Raw genomic sequence first — 25,095 nt, forward strand, 5'->3', positions numbered from 1 at the left:
TTGTGTTATGAAATATGAAGAACTTCTAAAAATCAGTAATAAAAGGCAACATAATACAAAATAAGCGGCTTAAAAAGAAGGCATACAAATGGCCAGCCAGCATATGAAAAAAAAGCACGACGTCACGCATTCATATACTTACTACAGTGAGTATGGTTTAAAAAGTTGAAAACACCAAATGCTGGCACAGATGTGGAGTAACTGAAACTATCATACGTTGTTGATAGGAATGTAACGGTCTAGTCACCTTGGAAAACAGTTTCTTATATAGTTAAATATACTCCCCTATGACTCATCAATTCCATTCCTAGGTAATTATTCAAGAGAAATGAAAACATCTACAAAAAAACATAAGAATGTTAGTGAAAGCCTTATTCATAATAGCCAACACCTCGGAACATGAATTGTGATGCATATTTATTTATTCAGTGAGAGGACTGACTACTTAGTGTTGACAGAGAATGAAGCCCTCATGTGACAACACAATAAGTGAAGGAAGTCAGATAGGGAGGGTGCAAGTGGTGCTTCTGTTTGATTCCATACATAAGAAGGCCCAGAGCAGGCAAAACTAATGTGTATATTGGAAACCTTGTGTAGCAGTGGTTACCTTGGTTACCTATTTGATGGGCAGGAGGCCTCAGGGAATTTTCTGGAGTCATGAAAATGTTCTTTATCTTGATGTTGGTTGTGTAGATGTGTATGTTTGTCAGAATTTGTGAAATTTTATACTTAATATCAATATATGTGATTATATATAGAGTATACAGCTCAGTCAAATAAATGTCGATATATAAAATAGAAAAAAAACAAGGAGTGGGTCTCAGACCCAGAGTGCTCAGAGGCACTCTGACAACAGAAGAGACAACTGGCAAAGAACATTCAGAGATATTAAGTAGCACAGAATTATTATGTTGCACCTCAGTTGATAGTTGTAATAACCAAGACATGTGTAATTTTCAGTGTAATTTTCTAAGAAACTCAGTGTAATTTTCTAAGAAATTGGCAAGATATTTGACTTTTAGAAAGAATATAATGATTATTGTATTAGAAGTTTTAGAACTAAAATGCTTAGATGTCAGTTATCTAGAACATTACTATATGAAACATTTCTTAGATTTTATGTAAAAAATAGTTGTGGAATATTAGGAAGTAATTCTGAATGGAACTGGAATGTGGTGTACCTCAAGAATAGTTTGCCAAAAAGAGAGCATGAAAAGACCAATTTGCCTGATGGGTTAATAAAACATTTCTTTATATATGTTTGTGTGGTTTAGATTTCTAGTTGTTAGGGAAAAATTGAAAATGTACCTGAGCTAAGCATGTTTGTTTCAGCATTTTGTTTATAATATATTTCAGAAATGTTAGAAGCATAGCGGTGTCACAATTAAATGTGCTAGAATACAACAGTATTTTGTCTGGTTATATGCTAGGAGACGGACATACATAGACAAGTTTGATGGTAGTCTCTGTAGTTTGTCTTTGCTACTGCCAAGTCGCTTCAGTCGTGTCCGACTCTGTGCGACCCCATAGACGGAAGCCCACCAGGCTCCCCCGTCCCTGGGGTTCTCCAGGTTGCCATTTCTTTCTCCAGTGCAGGAAAGTGAAAAGGGAAAGGGAAGTTGCTCGGTCGTGTCCGACTCTTGGCGACCCCATGGACTGCAGCCTATCAGGCTCCTCCGTCCATGGGATTTTCCAGGCAAGAGTACTGGAGTGGGGTGCCATTGCCTTCTCCAAGTTTGTCTTGAGGATCCTTCATTACTTGTTCCATGGCAATCAAATTTGCTTGAACTACTCAAGTGGTGGAATAAGAGATCTGTAGTCTTTTATTGTGAGATTGATCTTCAAAATAAAAGTTAAACTCTAAGTTAGTTACTCTGGGTTTTGACCTTTTTCAATTAGATTACTTTCTCTGGACTGTCATGGAAGTAGTAAACACTTAGGTACCACACGTTAAGTGATGTGGTCTTTGGTTTCTCAAAGAAGACTGACATATTGGCTGGTTTTTTGTTTATGGAAAAGCTAATTTCTAATCTTTGCATCTATTTTAGTAATAGTTATGCACGAGTGCGAGCTGTGGTGATGACCCGGGATGACTCAAGTGGTGGATGGTTACCACTTGGAGGGAGTGGACTAAGCTGCGTCACTGTCTTCAAAGTCCCTCACCAGGAAGAGAATGGCTGTGCTGACTTTTTTATCCGTGGAGAGCGACTCAGGGACAAAATGGTAATGAATAATGCATCTTTTGCTATAATTTTAAGTTGTACAGAATGAATTTTCTGTAAAATTATGATTAGTATACTGTTATTTATGGCAATTGTTTTTGTCCTAGATTGATGATTGTTTCTGTAACTCTTTTAAAGACAGCACAGTATGCCTGTTTTCTTTGCATGTGGGACTGGTATTATTGTACACATGTTGAAGGGGAGCTGCTTTTCTGATTAGGTTTAATGCAAGAACATTCATGAATAGTCCCCCTAGTTTTAAACCAAGTGCACTTTCTCGCCTTCTCCCCACTGTTACTTAAATTGGAGATTGGCGCTATAGTCCACAGGCCAAATCCAGGCCTGTCGTGTGTTTTTTACAGCCCATGAGTTAAGAATGGATTTTGCACGTTTAAATGACTGAAAAAAATCAGTAATGGTTTTATGAACATGAAATTCAAATTTCAGTGTCCATAAAAAAATGTGTTGGAACATAGCCAAGCTCATTTGTTAACGTTTTGTCTGTGGCTGCTTTCACACTGCAGTGATAGAGTTGAGTAGCTGTGGATATCTGGCCCCTACTCTAGACTCTTGTGTTCTCAGATTCATGCTCCCTTCATCCTCTATCAGCCGAGGCTCATCATGTGACTAGTAGGTGGCCATCCTAGGTTATAACTCTACTATCTTCTACACAGATAAGTGTTTCCTTACATTCATATGTTTTAAATTTTGAATCCAACCTTTGGTAATTTTAGGCATCTACTCTCTTAATTAGTGTAGAAAACTGTTTCTCCTTTATATCATTTATGAGCCGAAAAATAATCATATCTGAGAAGCTGAGAAATGTTAATGTCATTTCTGCATCAAGCAGAACTTAGAAAATGAGAATAAAGTTCTCAAAATTTCCAAGGCTCTTGAAAATAGCTAGAATTCCCTTTAACTATTAATATGTATTTGTAGACTGCTTTGTGAGCTCATTCAGCATCTATAATATTATTTCTATTGAAAATGTGTTTTAAGTTTTGAATAATATTCATATATAAATATTTTGAATAAACCTACTTTTAATTTTGATTCTTGGTTTCTGCATATTTTTTACTCCTGAATTATTTCAGTAATTTAAAAGGTTAGCTAACTTGTCTGTGCTCCAGTTTCTGTCTCAGTTAAATCTGATTTAATGACTTCCCTAAATCATCTTGAAAGACTTTTAACTCTTAATTTTTTACAAATTTAGTATTCCCTTCTGACGATGTATCTCAGTTAATCAGAATGTGGTTTTAGGCTTATAAGAAACCCAAGTTGAAGTCAGAAGTATGTATAATAAAGTTAACATGTCATCTCTAAAAGTGTAAATGTTTAAATGTGGTTCTGACCTTGGATAACACACTGCCCAGCATATACTGATGCTTATTTAAAATATAGCCTGTAGACTTCTAAGAAAGAGCCCATGGTGACCTGTACTTACATGTAATGCTTTTTGTCCAAGCTATTGATGACTGGGAAGTGTTGGAGAAGTTGTAGGTTTTAGAAACTGAGTAAAACAGTCACAGTCTAAGTGGTTAAAGAACCCACCTGCCAGTGCAGGAGATGTAAGAGATGTGGGTTCGATTCCTGGGTCAGAAAGATCCTCTGGACGAGGGCATGGCAACCCACTCCAGTATTCTTGTCTGGAGAACCCCATGGAGAGAGGAACCTGATGGGCACCAGTTCATAGGGTAGTGAAGTCAGACACGACTAAAGTGACTTAGTACACAGTACACAAAGGCATTTCTTAATAGTAGAGATGGAAAAAGAGAAGAAAGATATCAAAGGTGGAGAAAGAATTGGAGAAAAACATCTTGCCGAGAAAGCATAAGAACATGGAATGATGACCTAGATATGAAATAGAGAAAGAAAAAAATCAAAATGAAACAGAACCCAGTCAGCCCTACATATCCATAGGTTTCACATCTGTGGATTCAAACAACCACAGATGGAAAATATTTGGAAAAAGATTCCAAAAAGTGAAACCTAAATTTGCCTTGTGCTGCCAACTATTTACATAGCATTTACTTTATATTTGGTATTATCAATAATTTGGAGAATCATTTAAAATATATGGGAGAGGGGATGCATATGGTTATATGCAAATTCAATGCCATTATGTGAAAGAACTTCATCATCTGCAGATTTTGGTGTCAGCAGGGGCCAAACAGACAAGGCAGATACTGGAACCAGTCCCCTATGGATACCAAGGGACTACTGTATTGGCCATATTAATGAATGTGGACAGTTTACTTGAAGATAATTAAATAAGGAACCAAATTTGCATCACTAGGAGTGAAGGCTAGTCAGAGAATAAGCTCAGATTGATGTTTCAGGTGGTTGCTCAGAGTGTGATTTTTGACATAAAGCTTAGTGAGAATAAGCCTGGGATTTGGACATAATCCAAACTTACTTTCTGTGATGAGACATAAAAAAGTGCCTTTAACATAATCCTAAGGTGTAAAATAATAAACTAACAAGAAAATAGGTCCTTTTGATGGAAACACTGACCTAGGAATCATAACTGTTGTTTCAGTTAGCCGTTTCTCCTTGAGAAAGCTTACTGTTTGTGAAATAGGAAGGATAAATGTATCTCTGTGTAGGATTGCCTTATTTCTGTAGGGAATAGCTGTAATAAAGCATTTGAATTGTATGCTCAAATTGTATGATCAAAGGCAGAGCAATAATACATGGCTATAAATTGAAGATAGCAGTTTTGTGAAGTCTCAAGACAAATGGGAAGTGACACTGATATAAACATTAATTGGCCCCCTCTGCTGCATAATACACTTCTAAGATACTTCTGAAGCAGTTATAGAATTAAAATATGTATTCATTTTCACTGCATTTTGAGGTCATTAATGTCCATTTCTATAGATATTTTTACCGATTGGTTTTAATTTAGTCCATTTTTCTGGGTTCTAGTAATATAAAAAAGATGTTCACTGTGATGGTTGAATCCATAAGTTTGCAAAGTCTTCCCAAGTTAATGATAGTTTTCTTTAAAATCCTTGATGATAAACTGCATTTTAATACTGTTCCTGTGTAATAATCATTTAAAAAATACTGCTAAAAAAACTCTGTTCTCTGTTCATTTTGTCTGTTGGTGACATCTTAGAATCTTCTACCTTGGATGAATTCTAGAAATAAAGATACCTGCCCCTCATACCTCAGGAAAAAACTTAGGCCCTTTAAGAAAGAATAGGTAATTATTAATGAGGTGCCTATAGCCACTGGCATAGCTAATAAATACTAGATATTTTAAAGAGGGCTTATAATAGTCAAAATACTGGTAATAGTGGTGAAGATGAAAGATAACTTTTCTGAAGAGTGAAAGAAGTATTTGGTAGAAAGTTTTTCCAGTCTTAGGTTTACAGTACTTGTTTTAAAAATGTCCTATTATGCTTCCCAGAGGCTTATATTTCACTCTTTTTTGTTTGTTTATTTTGTTTTAATAAGAAAAGGAGCACAAATCGAGAAAGCTGATGAGGACTTTTTCAGAAAGGTGACATTTTGTATAATTGGCTTGGTACTCATTCATTCATTTATTCAGAGTGAACTGAAATTATTTCCTATGATGCTTGCCTATAACTTGCTTGTTTTTGTGAGTTTATTTCCAAGTTGACCTTTTGATGATCTACATTAGAGCTTCCCAAGCTGTATGCCATGAATAGATATAAGTGGCAGGAGCTGCCCAGGCTGGTTACCTCTTAACCACGAGGTTCCTCCTCTTTCCTGATTGCCTTATAATTGTTGTTCTTCTGAGTATGCCTGATGAAGAAGTTGGAAAGCACTGCTTTATGTAATTGGCTTTCATACTTTGTTGATAATTCAGAGAAATTTTTAAAAACACTAGGCTTTGGTGGTGTAGCCCAAGATAATGAAAGTACTATCTTTCTCCCAGACACTTGGAGATAGATATATAGAGTGGTCTCTGACAAGCATAGATTCTCAGAACCCTTTTCTTGATATGTATGAGTTGTATCCTGTGTTTGCTTCTAAATCTTTATAGCTTTAATTTCTCCCTTAAATGCCAACTAAAACTTAACTGTTAATTTGTACAGATAATCTTTACTATAGAGCTTTAGATTCCCCATGATAGAAACTCTCTTTTGTATTCATTTTTATATAGTTGCTCTTCTCTATTAGTGTGACATTTTTATTTTATAGGCTGACATTTTATCAACTTACAATATATATAGGTTAAATTGTTTGACTGTTTTTAGTTGAATTTTATATGATTAGAAAATCTAAAACATTAAATTATAGCACATTTTAAAGTCTTTATAAGTACCTGAATAAACTTTCAGTAATATCAAAATTTTGCTAAAACATTGCCTTCTAAACAAAGTTTTAAATAACTTTGGGGATCTAAATTAGCAATTCTTAAGCTTTTGTAGTAGGACAATAAAATACTATATATTCACTAATTAATGTTATTGTGCTTTTTAAAACATACTGTGCCAAGAGATGACAAAAGTGAAGTAGGCTATGTAGAAAGATACAATCAGACTCTACAACCCCTGGGTTACTTAATATGTTCTGTGGAAAATGGAAGAATTCACGGTGCAATGTTAAAGTAAATTAGAAGATAGCTATCATTATAAACTTAGAATTTATAAGAAATTTTTCTTTCTTGAAGAAAGAAAAAATAGGAAACATCAAGTTTAGAAAGTTGCCAAGGAGATTAAGTAATTTTTTTGATTAATAATTAGGTTGTGGATAAAAAGTGGTTTATAAAAATTAAAATGCCTATGAAATGTGGCACTAGTGGTAAAGAACCTGCCTGCTAATGCAGGAGATGTAAGAGACGCCAGGGTCGGGAAGATCCCCTGGTGAAGGGAATGGCAACTCACTCCAGTATTCTTGACTGGAGAATCCCATGGACAGAGAAGTCCCGTGGGTAGACTGCAGTCCATAGGGTCGCAAAGAGTTGGATACAACTGAAGTGATTTAACACATAACACACACACGTGAGATAACAGTTATATTATTTAAAATGGTACATTTAAAAATATTTTGTTCTTGTTGCACTGGGTCTTTGTTACTGTGCATGGGCTTTCTCCAGTTGCAAGGAGCAGGGGCTACTCTTTAATTATCATATGCAGGCTTATCATTGCGATGGCCTCTCTTGTTGCAGAGTGTGGGCTCAAGGGTTTGCGGCTCACAGGCTGTAGAACTCAGGCTCAATAGTTGTGGTGCATGGGCCTAGTTGCCCCGCAGCATATGGAATCTTTCTCAACCAGGGATCAAACCAGTATCCCCTGCATTGGCAGGCAGATTCTTAACCACTGGACTACCAGGGAAGTCCAAAACTTTCGAACTTTTTAAAAATGGAATTTCTTACAGTTAGTAGAGCTTAAAGCAAAATTAGAGTATTTGTTTTTTAGAAAAAGAGTAAAGTGATTATAACATAGCAGTAGCTTTATTAAAAATGAGACTCATTTTCCTTACCACCATGGAAAGCCCCAAAAGAACAGGGAAACATCTTTGTACCTTGGATTGAACTTTATAAAAGTACAGAATAACAGTTTACTACTTAGCTTTTTCCACTGTGCCAACTGTGAATTTTTCCATTGTGAAACTTCAGTCCTTCACAGTACTCTTCTCCCTCTAAAAATCAATTCCATTAATTAGCTCTCCCCTTAGGAACTCAGCAGCTCTCTCTCAAAAGAGACTGGTTCTCCTGTTCACCATAATACTAGAGAGTTAGGGAAATGAGTGGGCTGGGCGTAGAGGTAGTGTCAGCATTTTGTTCCTTATTCTCCTCACAGAAAGTTCTATATAACCCACACACTTAAATTTTTTATTGATACTCTCTGTACCATTCAGAACACCATCCTTTAGCTTTTATTTTCATCTACTGATCTTAGAAATTCCCTCTCAATGCCAGCTTTTCCACATTGGACCCTCAACATCATTTCTTGGCTACTTTACTTTTCTTCTGGTCTTCATTTTATCAGGTTACTCTTCTGGATCTGCTTGTTACCAGAATTTTGTGGTTTCATGTCATTTCTGTTTTATTTCCCACCCCTTTCTGTACAGTTTCATGCTTACTGTATTATCCGTGTGTCCCATTTCACTAGATTTCTTCTGATTTTAGTATCTTTTATTTCTTTTTTAATCCAATGTGAATTTTCCTTGTAAATCATTTAAACCACCCATTTATACACATTTCAGTGGACAATATGTTGCTGAGTTTTAATCTTACCTTACACTAAAGGAATATCACTGAATCCACGTTACTAAAAGGGAAAGTTCAGTATTTAAAGATGAGTCTTTCATGTAATAGCTATATATTGAGCATCTATTTGCTAGATATCACTGTTCTAGGCACTGGGGATATGTAAATGAATGAAGACAGAAACCTCAGTTCAGAAAAGGCTTCTAATATTTTTTCAAAGCACAGTTTTACCTCTTTCTAACTTTTATATTGCTTACAATACTGAACTTTCTAAAGCTTGTGTCTGATAATTCCTTTAGTAGTTCCCCTCAGTTTCCTAGAGACAATTTCATCTCCTTAATTTCACCACAATAAACTTGTATAATCTGACCCTTACTTCTTTGAATCTATCTGCTTGTTTCCCAAAGGCAACATTTCTGCGATATTGCCTTACTGAATTACTCATAGTTCACTAAAAGCATACATTAAACTTGGGGAAAATGTTATCCCCTTTTTTCCATTAACTAAATAACTATGAAAGATAGCATATTGCAGGTTTTATCTGGAATGGAGAATGTGGACATCCATCTTGCTGCTGCTAAGTCGCCTCAGTCGTGTCCGACTCTGTGTGACCCCATAGACGGCAGCCCACCAGGCTCCTCTGTCCCTGGGATTCTCCAAGCAAGAACACTGGAGTAGGTTGCCATTTCCTTCTCCAGTGCATGCATCCACGCTAAGTCGCTTCAGTCATGTCCGACTCTGTGTGACCCTATGGATAGCAGCCCACCAGGCTCCTCTGTCCACAGGATTCTCTAGGCAAGAATACTGGAGTGGGTTGCCATTTCCTTCTCCCTCCATCTTGCTAGTCTTGAGGAAATAATAATGTCAGGAACAATTTCTGTTGTATTGTTACAGGTGAATCACAGACGGGCAAATAGGAAATTTGAGTTGGAGGAAGCTCCTTGGGCAGACCAGTTTTGCTGTGAAGGGTTGTGATAGAAAGAAATGCTAATGATGGCATTCATTTAGTTTATTTTTTTATTATTTTTTTAAATTTAAATTTATTTATTTTAATTGGAGGCTAATTACTTTACAGTATTGTATTGGTTTTGCCATACATCAACATGAATACGCCACGGATGTACACGTGTTCCCCATCCTGAACCCTCCTCCCACCTCCCTCCCCGTAGAATAACCTGTTCATTTTAGGGTCAGTCCATTGGAAAAGATAATAAATTGTATGGCTAATTTTTTGTACAATGATGAATTTTGTGAGCTCACAGCAGTTTGATAATAATTCATTCTTGAGTATTATCGATATTCTTTGAAGAGGAAGAAATATGCCTGCTGTATTTCTGTTCTCTTTGGGAGCAAAAAATTAGTACACACTGTATGGTTTCCTGAAAATTTAAGTTTTAGAATATTCTCATATTACCTTCCTGGTTGCTTTTATTTCCTCTTTTTTAGTAAACATCAGCTTAGCACTTCAGCACTCTCTTTACAGATGACACTATACTTCCTCTTAATTTTTTTCAATTTTTTTTCATATTTTATTTTTTAAATTATGAAAGTATGATAACACATTTAACAGAAACTTGGAAAATACAGAACACAGTTATTAAAGCATACAATTCTACTATATACTACAATTCTTTTTTTAAGTAGATAAAATATGATTTTCTGTTGAAGTTTCAATATCAAACTCTCAAAAGTTAGCAGAGTGAATAGAAAAGTAGAAGGATATAGTAGACCTAAAAAACACTATGAACCAATGCAACATAATTAAGATTTATAAAATATTCATTTAATAGGATGCAAATTCTATTCAAGTTCCCAAAGCAGAAGACATTGGAACATATCCAGGGATGTAAAACAAGGTTTAAAAGATTTCATGGTCAAGAGATCATACAGAGTCTATTCTCTTATCACTGTGCAATTATGTTAGAAAATCAGTATTAAAAGGTATTTGAAAATAACCTGCATATTGTTGTTGTTCAGTCGTTCAGTCATGTTTGATTCTTTGCAGTCCCATGGACTGCAGCACACCAGGCATCCCTGTCCTTCATTGTCTCCTGGAGTTTGCTCAAACTCAAGTCAATTGAATCAGTGATGACTTTTTTTTTTTTCATTTACTTCCTATATTACTTGTTTTGAATTAACATCATTTCACTCTTTAGTTATTGATTTATATTGGTTGATTTAGTTAGTGAGGTTCATGATTATCTTGGCTTCATCTTTTCCTTTTATACCTGATTGTAATATATTTCACATTCTTTCCATTACATTCTCATTGCCATTAAGCTATTATAATGGCTAACGTGTATATATGAATGTGCACCCAGTTGTGTCCGACAATCATTTTGTGTAGTCAGTGTTTTTCAGTTGTGTTGATAGGTGCATAGTGGTAGCTCATTGTAGTTTTAATTTGCATTTCCATAATGGTTAGAGTTGAATATCTTTCTGTTTAGTTATTTGTATCTTCTTTGATGAAATATCTCTTTGTGTTCTTTTCCTGTTTTCTCATTGGATTGTTTGTTTTTTTGCTGCTGTGTTTCAAAAGTTTCTCTTTTTATTTTCCAGATACTAGTCCTTTATCAGGATATATGACTGCAAATATTTTCTCCCAATCTATAGATTGTCTTTTTAACCTTCATGGAATATTTTATAGAGCAAAGTTTAAATTGATGAAGTTCAGTCTATCTGTTTTTCCTTTCATGGATTTTGATTTTGGAATCACATTAGAGAATGCATTTCCTTACCCGGGGTCCCTGAAGATTTATACTATTTTAAGTTTTAAAATTTTACATTTCATATTTAAGGCTGTAGTCCATTTTAAGTAATTTTTTTATATATGATGATTAAGTCAGTTTTCATTTCTTTTGCCTATGAATGCCCAGCTGTTTTCTAGGACCACTGCTTGTTCATCTGTTAAATTACTTTTGTGCTCTTTCACTATGAAGAACTACAAGACCTTCTAGAGCTAACACCAAAAAAAAAAAAAAGATGTCTTTTCTATCATTGGGGACTGGAATGCAAAATTAGGAACTCAAGAGAAATCTGGAATAACCATTAAGTTTGTCCTTGGAGTACAAAATGGAGCAGGGCAAAGGCTTACAGTTTTGCCAAGAAAATGCACTAGTTAGAGCAAACACCCTTTTCCAACAACACAAGAGAAGACTCTATACGTGGACATCACCAGATGGTCAGTACCAAAATCAGATTGATTATATTCTTTGCAGCTGTAGATGGAGAAGCTCTAATCAGTCAGCAAAAGCAAGACCGGGAGTTGACTATGGTTCAGATCATGAATTCCTTGTTGCAAAATTCAGGCTTAAATTGAAGAAAGTAGGGAAAACTGCTAGATCGTTCAGATATGACCTAAGTCAAATCCTTTATGATTATACAGTGGAAGTGACAAATAGATTCAAAGCATTAGATCTGATAGACAGAGTTCCTGAAGAACTATGGACAGAGGTTCGTAACACTGTACAGGAGGTGGTGATCAAAACCATCTCCAAGAAAAAGAAATGCATCATGGCAAAATGGTTATCTGAGGAGGCTTTACAAATAGCTATGGAAAGAAGAGAAGTGAAAGGCAAAGGATAAAAGGAAAGATACATCCGTCTGAATGCAGAGTTCCAAAGAATAGCAAGGAGAGATGAGAAAGCCTTCCTAAATGATCATTGTGAAGAAAGAAGGAAATAATAGGATGGGAAAGACTAGAGATCTCTTCAAGAGAATTAGAGATACCAAGGGAACATTTCATGCAAAGTGGGAACAATAAAGGATAGAAATGGTATGAACCTAACAGAAGCAGAAAATATTAAGAAGAGGTGGCAAGAATGCACAGAAGAACTGTACAAAAAAGATCTTCATGACCCAGATAACCATGATGGTGTGATCACTCACCTAGAACCACACATCCTGGAATGCGAAGTCAAGTGGGTCTTAGGAAGCGTCACTAAGTACAAAGCTAGTGGAGGTGATGAAATTCCAGGTAAGCTATTTCAAATCCTAAAAGATGATACTGTGGAGGTGCTGCAGTGAATATGCCAGCAGATTTGGAATATTCAGCAGTGGCCACAGGACTGGAAAAGGTCAGTTTTAATTCCAGTCTCAAAGAAAGGCAATGCCAAAGAATGCTCAAACTGTCACACAGCTGCACTCATCTCACATGCTAGCAAAATAATGCTCAAAATTCTCAAAGCGAGGCTTCAACAGTATGTGAACCGTGAACTTCCAGATGTTCTGAATTTAGCAAAGGCAGAGGAACCAGAGATCAAATAGCCAACATCCATTGGATCATCGCAAAAGCAAGAGAATTCCAGAAAAACATCTACTTCTGTTTCATTGACTACACTAAAAAGCCTTTGACTCTGTGGATCACAACAGACTATAAAAAATTCTTAAAGAGATGGAAATAGCAGATCACCTTACTTGCCTCCTGAGATATCTGTATGCAGTTCAAGAAGAAACAGTTAGAACTGGACTTGAAACAACAGACTGGTTCCAAATTGGGAAAGGAGTACATCAAGTCTGTATACTGTCACCATTTTTTTTACCTTGTATGCAGAGTACATCATGTGAAACACTGGGCTGGATGAAGCACAAGCTGGAATTAGATTGCTGGGAGAAATATCAATAACCTCATATATGCAGATGATGCCACTCTTATGGCAGAAAGTGAAGAGGAACTAACGAGCCTTTTGATGAAGGTGAAAAAGGAGAGTGAAAAAGCTGGCTTAAAACTCCAGACTAAAAAAATGATGATCATGGCATCTGGTCCCATTACTTCATGGTGAACATATGGGGAAACAGTGAGAGACTTTATTTTTGGGGGCTCCAAAATTACTGCAGATGATGACTGCAGCCATGAAATTAAAAGATGGTTGCTCCTTGGAAGAAAAGTTATGACGAACCTAGACAGCATATTAAAAAGCAGTGACATTATTTTGCCAACAAAGATTGATCTAGTAAAAGCTATGGTTTTTCCAGTAGTCATGTATGGATGTGAGAGTTGGACTATAAAGAAAGCTGAGCACTGAAGAATTGATGCTTTTGAACTATAGTGTTGGAGCAGACTCTTGAGAGTCCCTTGGACTGCAAGGACATCAAACCAGTCAATCCTAATAGAAACTGACCCTGAACATTCATAGGAAGGACTGATGCTAAAGCTGAAGTTCCAATACTTTGGCCACCTGATGCAAAAAATTGACTCATTAGAAAAGACCCTGATGCTGGGAAAGATTGAAGGCAGGAGGGGAAGGGGATGACAGAGGAAGAGATGATTGGATGGCATCACCTACTCAATGAACATGAGTTTGAGTAAACGGTGGGAGATGGTGAAGGACAGGGAAGCCTGGCGTGCTGCAGTCCTTGGGGTCACAAAGAGTCAAACATGAATAAGCAACTGAACAACAGCTCTTATTAAAAATTAGCTGAGAGTTTTTTTGTAGGTTCTCCATTTTCTTCCATTGCTCTGTCCCTCCATAGGAATCACATACTGTTTCACTGTAGCTGTATTGTAAGTCCTAATAGTGGGCAAAATGATCTCTCCCATTTTATTTTTCAATATTATTTTAACTGTCCTGGTATCTGTGCCTTTCCATATAAATTTTAGAATGAAATTGTCATTGTCTACAAAATTGGTTGGTCAATTTTGGGAGAACTGACATCCTTATTGTGTTGAAAATTCCAATCTATGAGTGTGATTTGTCTCCAGTTTAGGTCTTTCAGTTTCATTAGCATTTTGTAATTTTCAATGTATAGATCCTAAAGATACATTTTGTTAAGTGTATATCTAAGTGTTTGATTTTCCATGGAGCAGTTTATATACTGCTGTCTTTGTAGTTTTGGTTAGTGCATGCTCAGTTAGTGTGAACAGGAATTCACTTCATCAGTCTTGCTGAACTATGAGGTGTTTTGGTAGATTCCTTGGGGTTTTCTAACATAGGCCATTGTTGTCATGTATAAATATGAGCAGCTTTATTTCTTCCTTTTCCATCTGTATGCCTTTTATTTCTTTTTCTTTCCTTATTACAGTGGCTAGAACTTTAAATTCTGTGTTGAATAAGAATGGTCATAGTGGACATCCTTGGCTCTTTTAGATCTTAGCAGAAACAATTCACTCTTTCACTCTTGAGTATGATATTAGTTATAGAGTTTGTTACAGATGATTTTTATTGAGTTGCTGATAATTTTTTATCATGGATGGATTTTGGAATTAGTCAGATGAGTTTTCTGTGTCAGTTGATTATGTTCACATCTTCAGCTTGTTGATACCGTAGATTACACTTTTTTTTTTTCCAGTGTTGACTCAGCCTTGTATTTCTGGAATAAATCCCACTAGATCATGGTGTATAATCTTTTTATATGTTACTGGGTTTGATTTGCTGCTATTTTTTGGAGGAGTTTTGTATTTAAGTTATTGAGAGGTACTGGTCTGTAATATTCTTTCTTTTGGTATTACTATCTTTGTGTGGTGTTGGTGTCAACGTACTGGTGGCCTCATAAATGAATTGTGTAGTACTCCTTCCTCTTCTGTTTTCTGAAAGAGTTTGTGTAAAATTGATGTTAGTTCCTCTGAAAATATTTGGTAGAATTCTCCACTGAAACTGTCTCAGTGTATAGAGATCTCTCTCTCTCTCTCTTTTGGCCACTCGGCAACTTTTAGGATCTTAGTTCCCCAACCAGGAATTGAACCTAGGCCCTTGGCAGTGAATGTATGAAATCCTAATAATTGGGCAGCCAGGGAATTCCCAAGAAAAGTCTCTTTGCAAGTTTTTAAATTACAAATTCAGTTTCTTCAAGGCTTATAGGACTATTTAGGTTCATCTGTTTTATCTTGGTTGAGTTTTGATAATAATGTGATTTTCAAAGAATTGGTCCACTTCCAAGCTGTCTAATTTGAGTGTAAAGGTGTTTTTAGTATCTCAAGTACTCTTTTTTTTTTTTTTTCTTTTTGGGGGCAAGGAATACAACTAAGTCGGAAAGCTAGCTGACGAAGAAGATGGCAGACTAATGTCTGAAATAACCATCTTCTCAAGTGCTTTTTGAAAGGCTATAGGATCTTAGCAGCAACTCATGTTTCATTCCTAAAATTGGTGATTTGTATCTTTATTTTTAGCTTGTCAATCGTACTAGAGATTTATTAGTTTTGCTTTTTCTTTTCTTTTTTTTTTTTTTGTAGATCAGCTTTTTTTTTTCCTCCCCATCTATTTTCAGTTTCTGTTTCTGTTGATTTCTTTTCTTTGGTATTTTCTTCCTTCAGCTTGCTTTGGATTTATTTTGCTCTTCTTTTTCAAGTTTCTTGAGGTAGAAACTTCAGTTATTGATTTGATACCTTTCCTCATTCCAATATCCATAGTTTTTTGAAAGACTTCAATTTTTTTAATATAAAAGTTTGACTTTATAAATTTTAATATCACTTATTAAATTAATCAAATCTTATATATCCTTTGTGTGTGTGTGTTTGTTTCAACTTAAAGGTTAAAAATCCACAGCTGTCATCATGTATTTGGATATTCTTGTGTTTTGAATGGTTTTTGTGTTACGTGACTATTGCTGTGTAAGTCAGTTAACAAAGGTTCATGGCTGTTAAAGTCTTAAGTCACCAAGATTGATTTCATCAGAATTGTATGGACCTCTCTCCAAATTATGCAGACCCAGTGGAGGGTGAAGAGAATTGTTTAAGTTTATTTAGTTTTATTCTTTCAGTTCAGAGTTCTGACATCCTGTGGGGACTTGGGAGAGAGTCAAGTAAAGAAGCTGGGTCACACTGACTGTGCCCAAGAATTTGCCACTAGGAGTCAGAGTAGTAACCTAATTGTGACAGTTCACTTCTCTGTTTTGTATCTCATCTCCTCTTCCCTCATAACACCCCATTTCACTTATATTTTCTACGACTCCAGTTTCCTGAATAGTTACAGGTTTCTAATGGTTTTCTATTTTTTTTCATTCAGCTTTGATAAGTTATAATTTTTCTTGGAAATTGCTGTTTCACTTAGGTTTTCAAATTTGAGATCTTAAAACCTTACACTGATATTACTTTCTAAATCTTTGCTCTGCCTTCCATTTTAATTACATAGTCACAGTGTAATGATCATATTTAGGAAATTTAACATAAATATAGGTCTTTAATCTACAGTCCATATTTCAGTTTTGCCAACTCTTCTGATAATGTTCTTAAAACATTTTTTGTTCTCTCAGTACAAGTAGCATTTAGCTGTCATGTGTCTTTATTCTTCAATCTGGAGCAGTTCTTCAGGTTTTTTTCATGACATTGTTTTAGTTTAGTCGCTTAGTCGTGTCCAACTCTTTGCAACCCCGTGGACTGCAGCACGCCAGGCTTCCCTGTCCCATCACCGACTCCTGGAGATTGTTCAGACTCATGGCCATCGAGTCAGTGATGCCATCCAACCATCTCATCCTCTGTCTTCCCCTTCTCCTGCTTTCAATCTTTCCCAGCATCAGGCTCTTTTCCATTGAGTCAGTTTTTCACATCAGGTGACCAAAGTATTGGAGTTTCAACTTCAGCTTCAGTCCTTCCAATGAATATTCTGGACTGATCTCTTTTTAGGATGGACTGGTTGGATCTCCTTGCAGTCCAAGGGACTCTTGAGTCTTCTCTACCACCACAGTTCAAAAGCATCAATTCTTCAGGACTCAGCTTTCTTTAGAGTCAGACTCTCACATCTATACATGACTACTAGAAAAACTATAGCTTTGACTAGATGGACCTTTGTTGGCAGGGTAATGTCTCTGCTTTTTAATATGCTGTCTAGGTTGGTCATAACTTTTCTTCCAAGGAGCAAGTTTCTTTTAATTTCATGGCTGCAGGCACCATCTGGGATGATTTTATTGTTGGTGATTTTGATGGCCCCAAAATAAAGTCCGGAGAAGGCAATGGCACCCCACTCCAGTACTCTTGCCTGGAAAATCCCATGGATGGAGGAGCCTGGTAGGCTGCAGTCCATGGGGTCGCGAAGAGTCGGACACAACTGAGCGACTTCCCTTTCACTTTTCACTTTCATGCATTGGAGAAGGAAATGGCAACCCACTCCAGTGTTCTTGCCAGGAGAATCCCAGGGACAGGGGAGCTTGGTGGGCTGCCGTCTATGGGGTCACACAGAGTTGGACACGACTGAAGTGACTTAGCAGCAGCAGCAAAATAAAGTCTGTCACTATTTCCGTTGTTTCCCCATCTATTTGCCATGAAGTGATAGGACTGAATGCTATGATCTTAGTTTTTTGAATGTTGAATTTTAAGCCAGCTCTTTCACTCTCCCCTTTCACTTTCCTCAAGAGGCTCTTTAGTTCCTCTTCACTTTCTGCCATAAGGGTGGTGTCATCTGAGTATCTGAGGTTATTGATATTTCTCCCAGCAGTCTGGATTCCAGCTTGTGCTTCATCCAGCCAGGCATTTCACATGATGTACTCTGCATGTAAGTTGAATAAGCAGGGTGACAATATACTGCCTTGATATACTCCTTTCCTAAATTGGAACCAGTCCATTGTTCCATGTCCAGTTCTAACTGTTTCTTCTTGATCTGCATACAGATTTCTCAGGAGGCAAGTAAGGTGGTCTGGTATTTCCATCTCTTTAAGAATTTTTCCATGGGTTGTTGTGATCCACACAATCAAAGGCTTTGGCGTAAGTCAATAAAGCAGAACTCTGTGATGTTTTTCTGGAACTCTCTTGCTTTTTGATGATCCAACGGATGTTGGCTATTTGATCTCTGATTCCTCTGCCTTTTCTAAATCCAGTTTGAACAGCTGGAATTTCATGGTTCACATACTCTTGAAGCCTTGCTTGGAGAATTTTGAGCATGACTTTGCTATTGTGTGAGATGAGTGCAATTGTGTGGTTGTTTCAACATTCTTTGGCATTCCCTTTCTTTGGAATTGAAATGAAAGCTTATCTTTTCCACTCCTGTGGCCACTGCTGTGTTTTCTAAACTTGCTGGCATATTGAGTGCAACACTTTCACAGCATCATCTTTTAGGATTTGAAACGGCTCACCTGGAATTCCATCACCTCCACTAGCTTTGTTCATAGTGATGCTTCCTAAGGCCTGCTGGACTTTGCATTTCAGGATGTACTTGGGTATAATCTCAAAAATGACAGAATGATCTGTTTGTTTCCAAGGCAAACCATTCAGTATCACATTAATCCAAATTTCTGCCCCAGCCAATTATGCTGAAGAAGCTGAAGTTGAATGATTCTATGAAGACCTACAAGACCTTTTGGAACTAACACTCAAAAAAGATGTCCTTTTCATCATATGGGACTAGAATGCAAAAGTCGGAGAAGGCAATGGCACCCCACTCCAGTACTCTTGCTTGGAAAATCCCATGGACGGAGGAGCCTGTTAGGCTGCAATCCATGGGGTCGCTAAGAGTTGGACACGACTCAGCGACTTCACTTTCATGCATTGGAGAAGGAAATGGCAACCCACTCCAGTGTTCTTGCCTGGAGAATCCCAGGGACGGGGGAGCCTGGTGGGCTGCCGTCTATGGGGTCGCACAGAGTCGGACACGACTAAAGTGACTTAGCATAGCATAGCATAGAATGCAAAAGTAGAAAGTCAAGAGATACCTGGAGTAACAGGCAAATTTAGCCTTGGAGTACAAAATGAAGCAGGGCAAAGGCTAACAGTTTTCATGAAACTGACATATTTTAAAATATTGGCTCCTGCCCTTCTTTTTGTGGTAGCTAAACTGTTATTATTTGGGAAGAAACTACCATTTTGCCTTCTGTTACTTTTTAGATTTTTTTCTAAAGTCCCATTTATCTCAGAACCCAACTTTAAATACAAATTTCTATTAGTAGATAATTAGTAAAAATGTGTTATTTGATAACAATATAGTTTCATATTTTATAGAATGCCTTGGTGTCCTTTATAAAGGGTTTTATATCATCCAGATACAAAGTTTTTTATATCATCCAGAAAACTAAAGGTCATAATAGGAGGCAGCTATTTGAGTTACCAGGTATTGATTTTGTTTGTCAAGTGATTTAACTTTAAAATGCAGTTTTTATTTTTAAAATGAAATGTTTTTTCTTTCATTCAAAGATATTCCTTAAAGTTACCAAGATAATTTCTTTGTCTAGTTACCAACTATACTACATCTTAGATAATGCTTTCTGTAAACATGTAATTATCTACTTGTAAGGTAGCATATGTAATAAAGTTACATAGTAGTTTGAAAGTACATATTTATTTTTACTCTGCTTTCCCAAATTATTACTTGTTATTAGTGAGACAGAAATGTACTTATATCCATTTTTGGCTTGGTCTATTTTAAATGCTTCTGACAAATAGTCCAGTAATTTGCTGTATATTTCCCAAAATAACTTGAAATATATCTTCAGAAGTTTTAGTTAATTTAGTGACTCTCAAACCCATCCCCCTCCTTTTTTTTCTTTATAATATATCCTAGAATTTCTTTCAGAGAAAGGAAGAATGTTGGAGATTGTAATGTTTTCACTCTCTGTAGAATCAATCTGTTAACAAGCTCTTTGAGGTCCTGAGCACCTTTATTTATCATTCAAACTCCTCCCCATCCTGTACTCAAAAAAGTAAATACTGACCTCTCAGCCTTTGTAGCAACTTTTCTATTATGGGCTGGTTGCATCACCTTATGACTAACATCACCCTTGCTGCTAATATGTATTGAAGATCTGCTGTGTGTCAGATGCTATTTGAATACTTTGTGTATATTACCTCATTTAATTCTTAAGTCAGATGGGTAATGAATGGTGAACACTGGAGGGGACCCAGTTACTGTAAGCTTTAGAGCCTCTGAGCTTAAAATTAATTTATATACCGAAATCCCTCTTATGCTTTCTTTTTTTCTTCTTGGGAAGTATATGTGGATCGTTCTGTTTCTACTATAATTCATATTTTAATCATTTTACTTTGGAAATATTTTGCTCATGTGAAGAATATCCATTCTCATTAACCATCTTTCTTCTTTTCCTTTCTCTTTTAGCTCTTAGCCTGCTTCTGTAAGAAAACCACTTCTATTCCTTCTCTGCCTTCATCTATAATAGATTTTGATATATTTAATGCTTACAGTAGATTTGCTTTCCTTAAATTCAGAGTTCACCTATGCATCTGGTTGTTTTTTTATAATACCTATTTAACCTTTCTAGAAGAAAAAGAGTATTTGTTCTTTTTGTTATCACTAGCTCAAAAGACCTTAAGATCTTATTAAAATAGTCATGTTCCAAAAGTATTTATCTAGCTAGAAAAGACTTGTATATCTTAGCCAACTTAGATCTATTCAGATCTATATTAAAAGTGCAAAGCTGTTATACCAAATAACCCTGTTTTTCTTCCTTCCTTAAAGTCCCTTTCCTAAAGCTGATCCAGTCGGTCTATTTGCAGTGATTAAGTTCTACTCAAATCTGATCAGGTCTATTCATATGTAAGAGTCTGAAATTTTCTCTCTCTCTCTTTTTTTTTTTTGGAGGTGATCAGCATAAAAATATTTAAGTGCTTTTGAATTTGTTGCTTTTTCTAGTTAAGTTTTTTTCATTACGCTTTTTTATAGTTTATAGTAAATAATTATTTTTTCCGAATCCCAATAAATTTGTAGATGGTCAAGAGTTCAGAAGTTATAGTGTTGATTTTAAAACTCTTTAATTTCTTCTTTGTTAACTAGCCACATTCTTGGTGGATCCATTAGGGGTTATTGGTAACAAGTTACTTTGCATATGTTCTTTTGTAGTTACTCTTGTTGAGTCACTCTTAATATTCACTTTGCAGTTATTTATGCTCAGTATCTTTTCTCCTTATTATTTAATATATAATCTGTCTTTAGCGTAGAAATGAGGACAGGGCCAATGATCTTCTTTCAGATTTATGTGATTAATACATTCTAATTTATAAGTCAAGCTCTGGGAGTTGGTGATGGACAGGGAAGCCTGGCACTCTGCAGTCCATGGGGTTGTAAAGAGTTGGACACTACTGAGTGATTGAATTGGATTGGACTGAATTTATAAATGTCCTTCATGGTTACTGTGGAGGTCTGATGAAATTCACACTTCTAGAACGCCTTAACCCCAGAAAGAAGCACATTCAACTAAGAAGTAGCAAAGCTGTATTAACAGTTTTAACAACTTGTTTATTTATGATTATACTTTTAATGGCTTCTGGTAGTTGCTTTTAGGGTACTCTTCTTAAAATTATTCATTTTGTGCTAAATCTTCATGTAGGAAAAAATAAAAGTTCTAAGAGTAAGTATAGGTCATGTATTCTGGGAGAGCTGTAACCACTTCAGGCCAGTAGAACACCTGTTACTTTACTGGATTAGTAATTAATAGATATGGGACTTCCCTGGTGGCTCAGCAATAAAGAATCCTCCTGCCAATGCAGGAGACACAAATTCAATCCCTAGGTCAGGAAGAACCGTTTGGAGAAGGAAATGACAACCCACTCCCATAGTCTTGCCTGGGAAATCTCATGGAGAGAGGAGCCTGGTGGGCTGCAGCCCATGGGGTTGTAGAAGAGTTGGACACAACTTAGCTACTAAACAACAGTAACAATTAATAGATATAACTCTCTATTGACTAATAATTTATCTGGTTAGCTTATTTTTCCTGCAGCATAAATAATTCACCTGGCACCTTTGGATTGGTTGATTGTCATCCCTTGGCAAAAATGTAGTTGCCATTTTCTACAGTTTCTACAGTTCCAAACACAAATGTGGTAAACATTGAACTCTGCTTCCTATATGCCTATTACTGTTAATATAATATTATGGTGATCTTACAATACAGAATTAATATAGTGATAACTGCAGTGAACTAAAGTCAGAACATATTGTTCTGATGTAGTTGAGAAGTGGAAGTAGAAGATGGGAAGAATTCACTAATTTTTAAGAATCCTTTCAGCCCTTAAAGTTATTTTTATTTTTAAAGAATGGAGATTTAGTATTGATGTTGGGTAAAAGCCTTTTTAATCTCGTTGATCTTTTTTAAAAATTTGAGATAGATGGGTTTTATTCCTATTATTTAATAAAACTATTATTTATATTGTCCTTAATGTTATGAGTACATTTATTTTTTAAAGGCTACTTAAAGTCAGAAGCAAAACAGTTTTTTAATATCTTGCATGACAAGAGATTTTTATACTTCAGATGTGGAGGCTTTGATAATTATGTAAATGCTGAGTGATGCAGAATGTTCTAGGAAGCATATTTTTTAAATTACTTCCAAAAATCATGAGTCATTTGTTGTGTCAATAGATTACCTGCATTTTTCTTTCCTGACACCTATTCCGAAATTCAGAATAGCTACACTGTAGTAGCCTTTCCCTGTTTTTCATTTGCTGAATCCTGTCCAGCTCTGCCACCCCATGGGCTGCAGCACACCAAGCTTCTCTGTCCTTCACTATCTCCCAGAGTTTGCTTGTCCTAAATAATAGTTATTTTTGTGGTATGCTAAATATATACTATGCACAGTATGATATATTTTATATCCTAATGTTACTTTGTAGGTAAAAATTAATGACATAAATTGACATCTACTTCAGAATTAGTTGGCATTTTGTTTTTGTACCAAGTTGGTATGGTGTGTAACCTCAATATTTATATAACTTTCAGGTGGAACACATTTTTGCATAAGTACTTGTATGAGTCAAAGAGCTAGTTCATTATCCTTACTGTTTCCTCAGTGTATTTAAAAACTCATTTTAAAAACTTCTTTTTCTTAAAAAAAAAAAAAAAAAACTTCTTTTTCTGTGTGTTTTGGGACCCTGTAAAAAATAGATGCTGTTTGTAAACAAGTGGTATAGATGAGTATAGATCATGTTGAAATTTTTCTAGCAGATAGTAGTTGGAAAAGAACTTAGGGAAGTTTTGAAAAAGAGTTAACAGCATTTTCATCTATTAAAAATTAATTTAGTGACAGTTTTCATGTAATAAGACTATGGCACCACACTCAGGTTTTTATGTCCTTCCCTTTTTTGACAATTGCAATTGAGCAGTTTTCCAAAATATTTATGTCTTTTCCACTGTTTATGAATTAATATGTTATTTTATGAATTAATATAAATTAACTTATGAAGTAATAAATTAAGTAAATATGTTGCAGTAATCTATAATACCAATTTTAACTTCTTGAATTCCAGAACTTAATTATGAATTTTATTATTATTATTACAAAATGGTTTTTGTGACAGTTTGTAAAGTACAAGTGCTAACACACTTTGCCTGTAAGCAAGCAGGACATTATTTTGTTTTATTTGTCATTTATTGCAGAATTAACAAAACTTACTATCAGATATGATTTTTTCAGTGATATGCTGGTAAAAGTTTAACAATAAGCTTTTGGTGGGGGAGTTGGTAGAGAGAGGCAGTTTATAGCTTAACATCAATATGAGATATAATAGAATCAATATAACATCACATCACTGCATATGGAGTTGGGAAGAAGTGATTAGTAAGTACTATACCAGTATTTTTTCTTTTATTACCTGTGCTTTTGGTGTTATATCCAAGAAAATGTTGCCAAATCCAATGTCATGGAGTTTTTGTCCTATGTTTTCTTCTAAGAGTTCTGTTGTTTTAGGTCTTCTTTAGGTCCTTGATCCATTATGAGTTAATTTTTACATGTGGTGTTAGATAAGGATGAAACTTCATTCTTCTGCATGTGGATATCCAGTTTCCTAGGACCATTTGTTGAAAAGACTTTTACTTTCTTCCATTGAACAGTCTCGTCATTGTTGTCAGATATTTTGATGTAGTTTCCTTTTTGTTGGTTATTTTTGTCTTGAAAAGATGTTCAGTTCAGTTCAGTCACTCAGTTGTGTCCAACTCTTTGTGACCCCATGAACTGCAGCACGCCAGGGTCCATCACCAACTGCCAGAGCTTGCTCAAACTCAGGTCCATCAAGTCGGTGATGCCATCCAGCCATCTCATCTTCTGTCATCTCCTTCTCCTCCTGCCTTCAATATTTCCCAGCATCAAGGTCTTTTCCAGTGAGTCAGTTCTTCACATCAGGTGGCCAAAGTATTGGAACATCAGCTTCAGCATCAGTCCTTCCAGTGAACATTCAGGACTGCCTTTAGGATTGACTGGTTTGATCTCCTTGCAGTACAAGGGACTCTCAAGAGTCTTCTCTGACACCACAGTTCAAAAGCATCAGTTCTTTGGTGCTCAGCTTTCTTTATAGTCAGACTCTCACATCCATACATGACTACTGGGAAAAATCATAGCTTTGACTGCATGGACCTTTGTCAGCAAAGTAATGTCTCTGGTTTTTAATATGCTGTCTAGGTTGGTCATAGCTTTTCTTCCAAGGAGCAGGTGTCTTTTAATTTCATGGCTGCAGTCACCATCTGCAGTGATTTTGGAGCCCCCCAAAATAAAGTCTGTCACTGTTTCCATTGTTTCCCCATCTATTTGCCATGAAGTGATGGGACTGGATGCCACGATCTTAGTTTTTTGAATGTTGAGTTTTAAGCCAAGTTTTCACTCTTCTCATTCACTTTCATCTTCACTTTCTGCCATAAGGGTGCTGTCATCAGTGTATCTGAGGTTATTGATATTTCTCCCAGAACTCTTGATTCCAGCTTGTGCTTCATCCAGCCCAGCGTTTCACATTATGTACTTTGCATATAAGTTAAATAAGCAGGGTGACTATATACAGCCTTGGCATACTCCTTTCCCAATTTGGAACCAGTCTGTTGTTCCATGTCC

The 25,095-nt window shown here is 36.0% G+C and overlaps 1 protein-coding gene across 1 annotated transcript in view; it reads left to right on the top strand.

The window, feature by feature from the left end:
• SPRED1 (sprouty related EVH1 domain containing 1) overlaps positions 1 to 25,095 on the top strand; it is a 118,985-nt gene that overhangs the window by 57,753 nt on the left and 36,137 nt on the right. The window contains exon 2 of the mRNA NM_001192516.1: positions 2,049 to 2,223. Coding sequence (NP_001179445.1) covers positions 2,049 to 2,223 — 175 coding nt within the window. The remainder of the gene's footprint in view (positions 1 to 2,048; positions 2,224 to 25,095) is intronic.

This window comes from Bos taurus, chromosome 10 (assembly GCF_002263795.3).
Source record: "Bos taurus isolate L1 Dominette 01449 registration number 42190680 breed Hereford chromosome 10, ARS-UCD2.0, whole genome shotgun sequence".
Taxonomy (NCBI): domain Eukaryota; kingdom Metazoa; phylum Chordata; class Mammalia; order Artiodactyla; family Bovidae; genus Bos; species Bos taurus.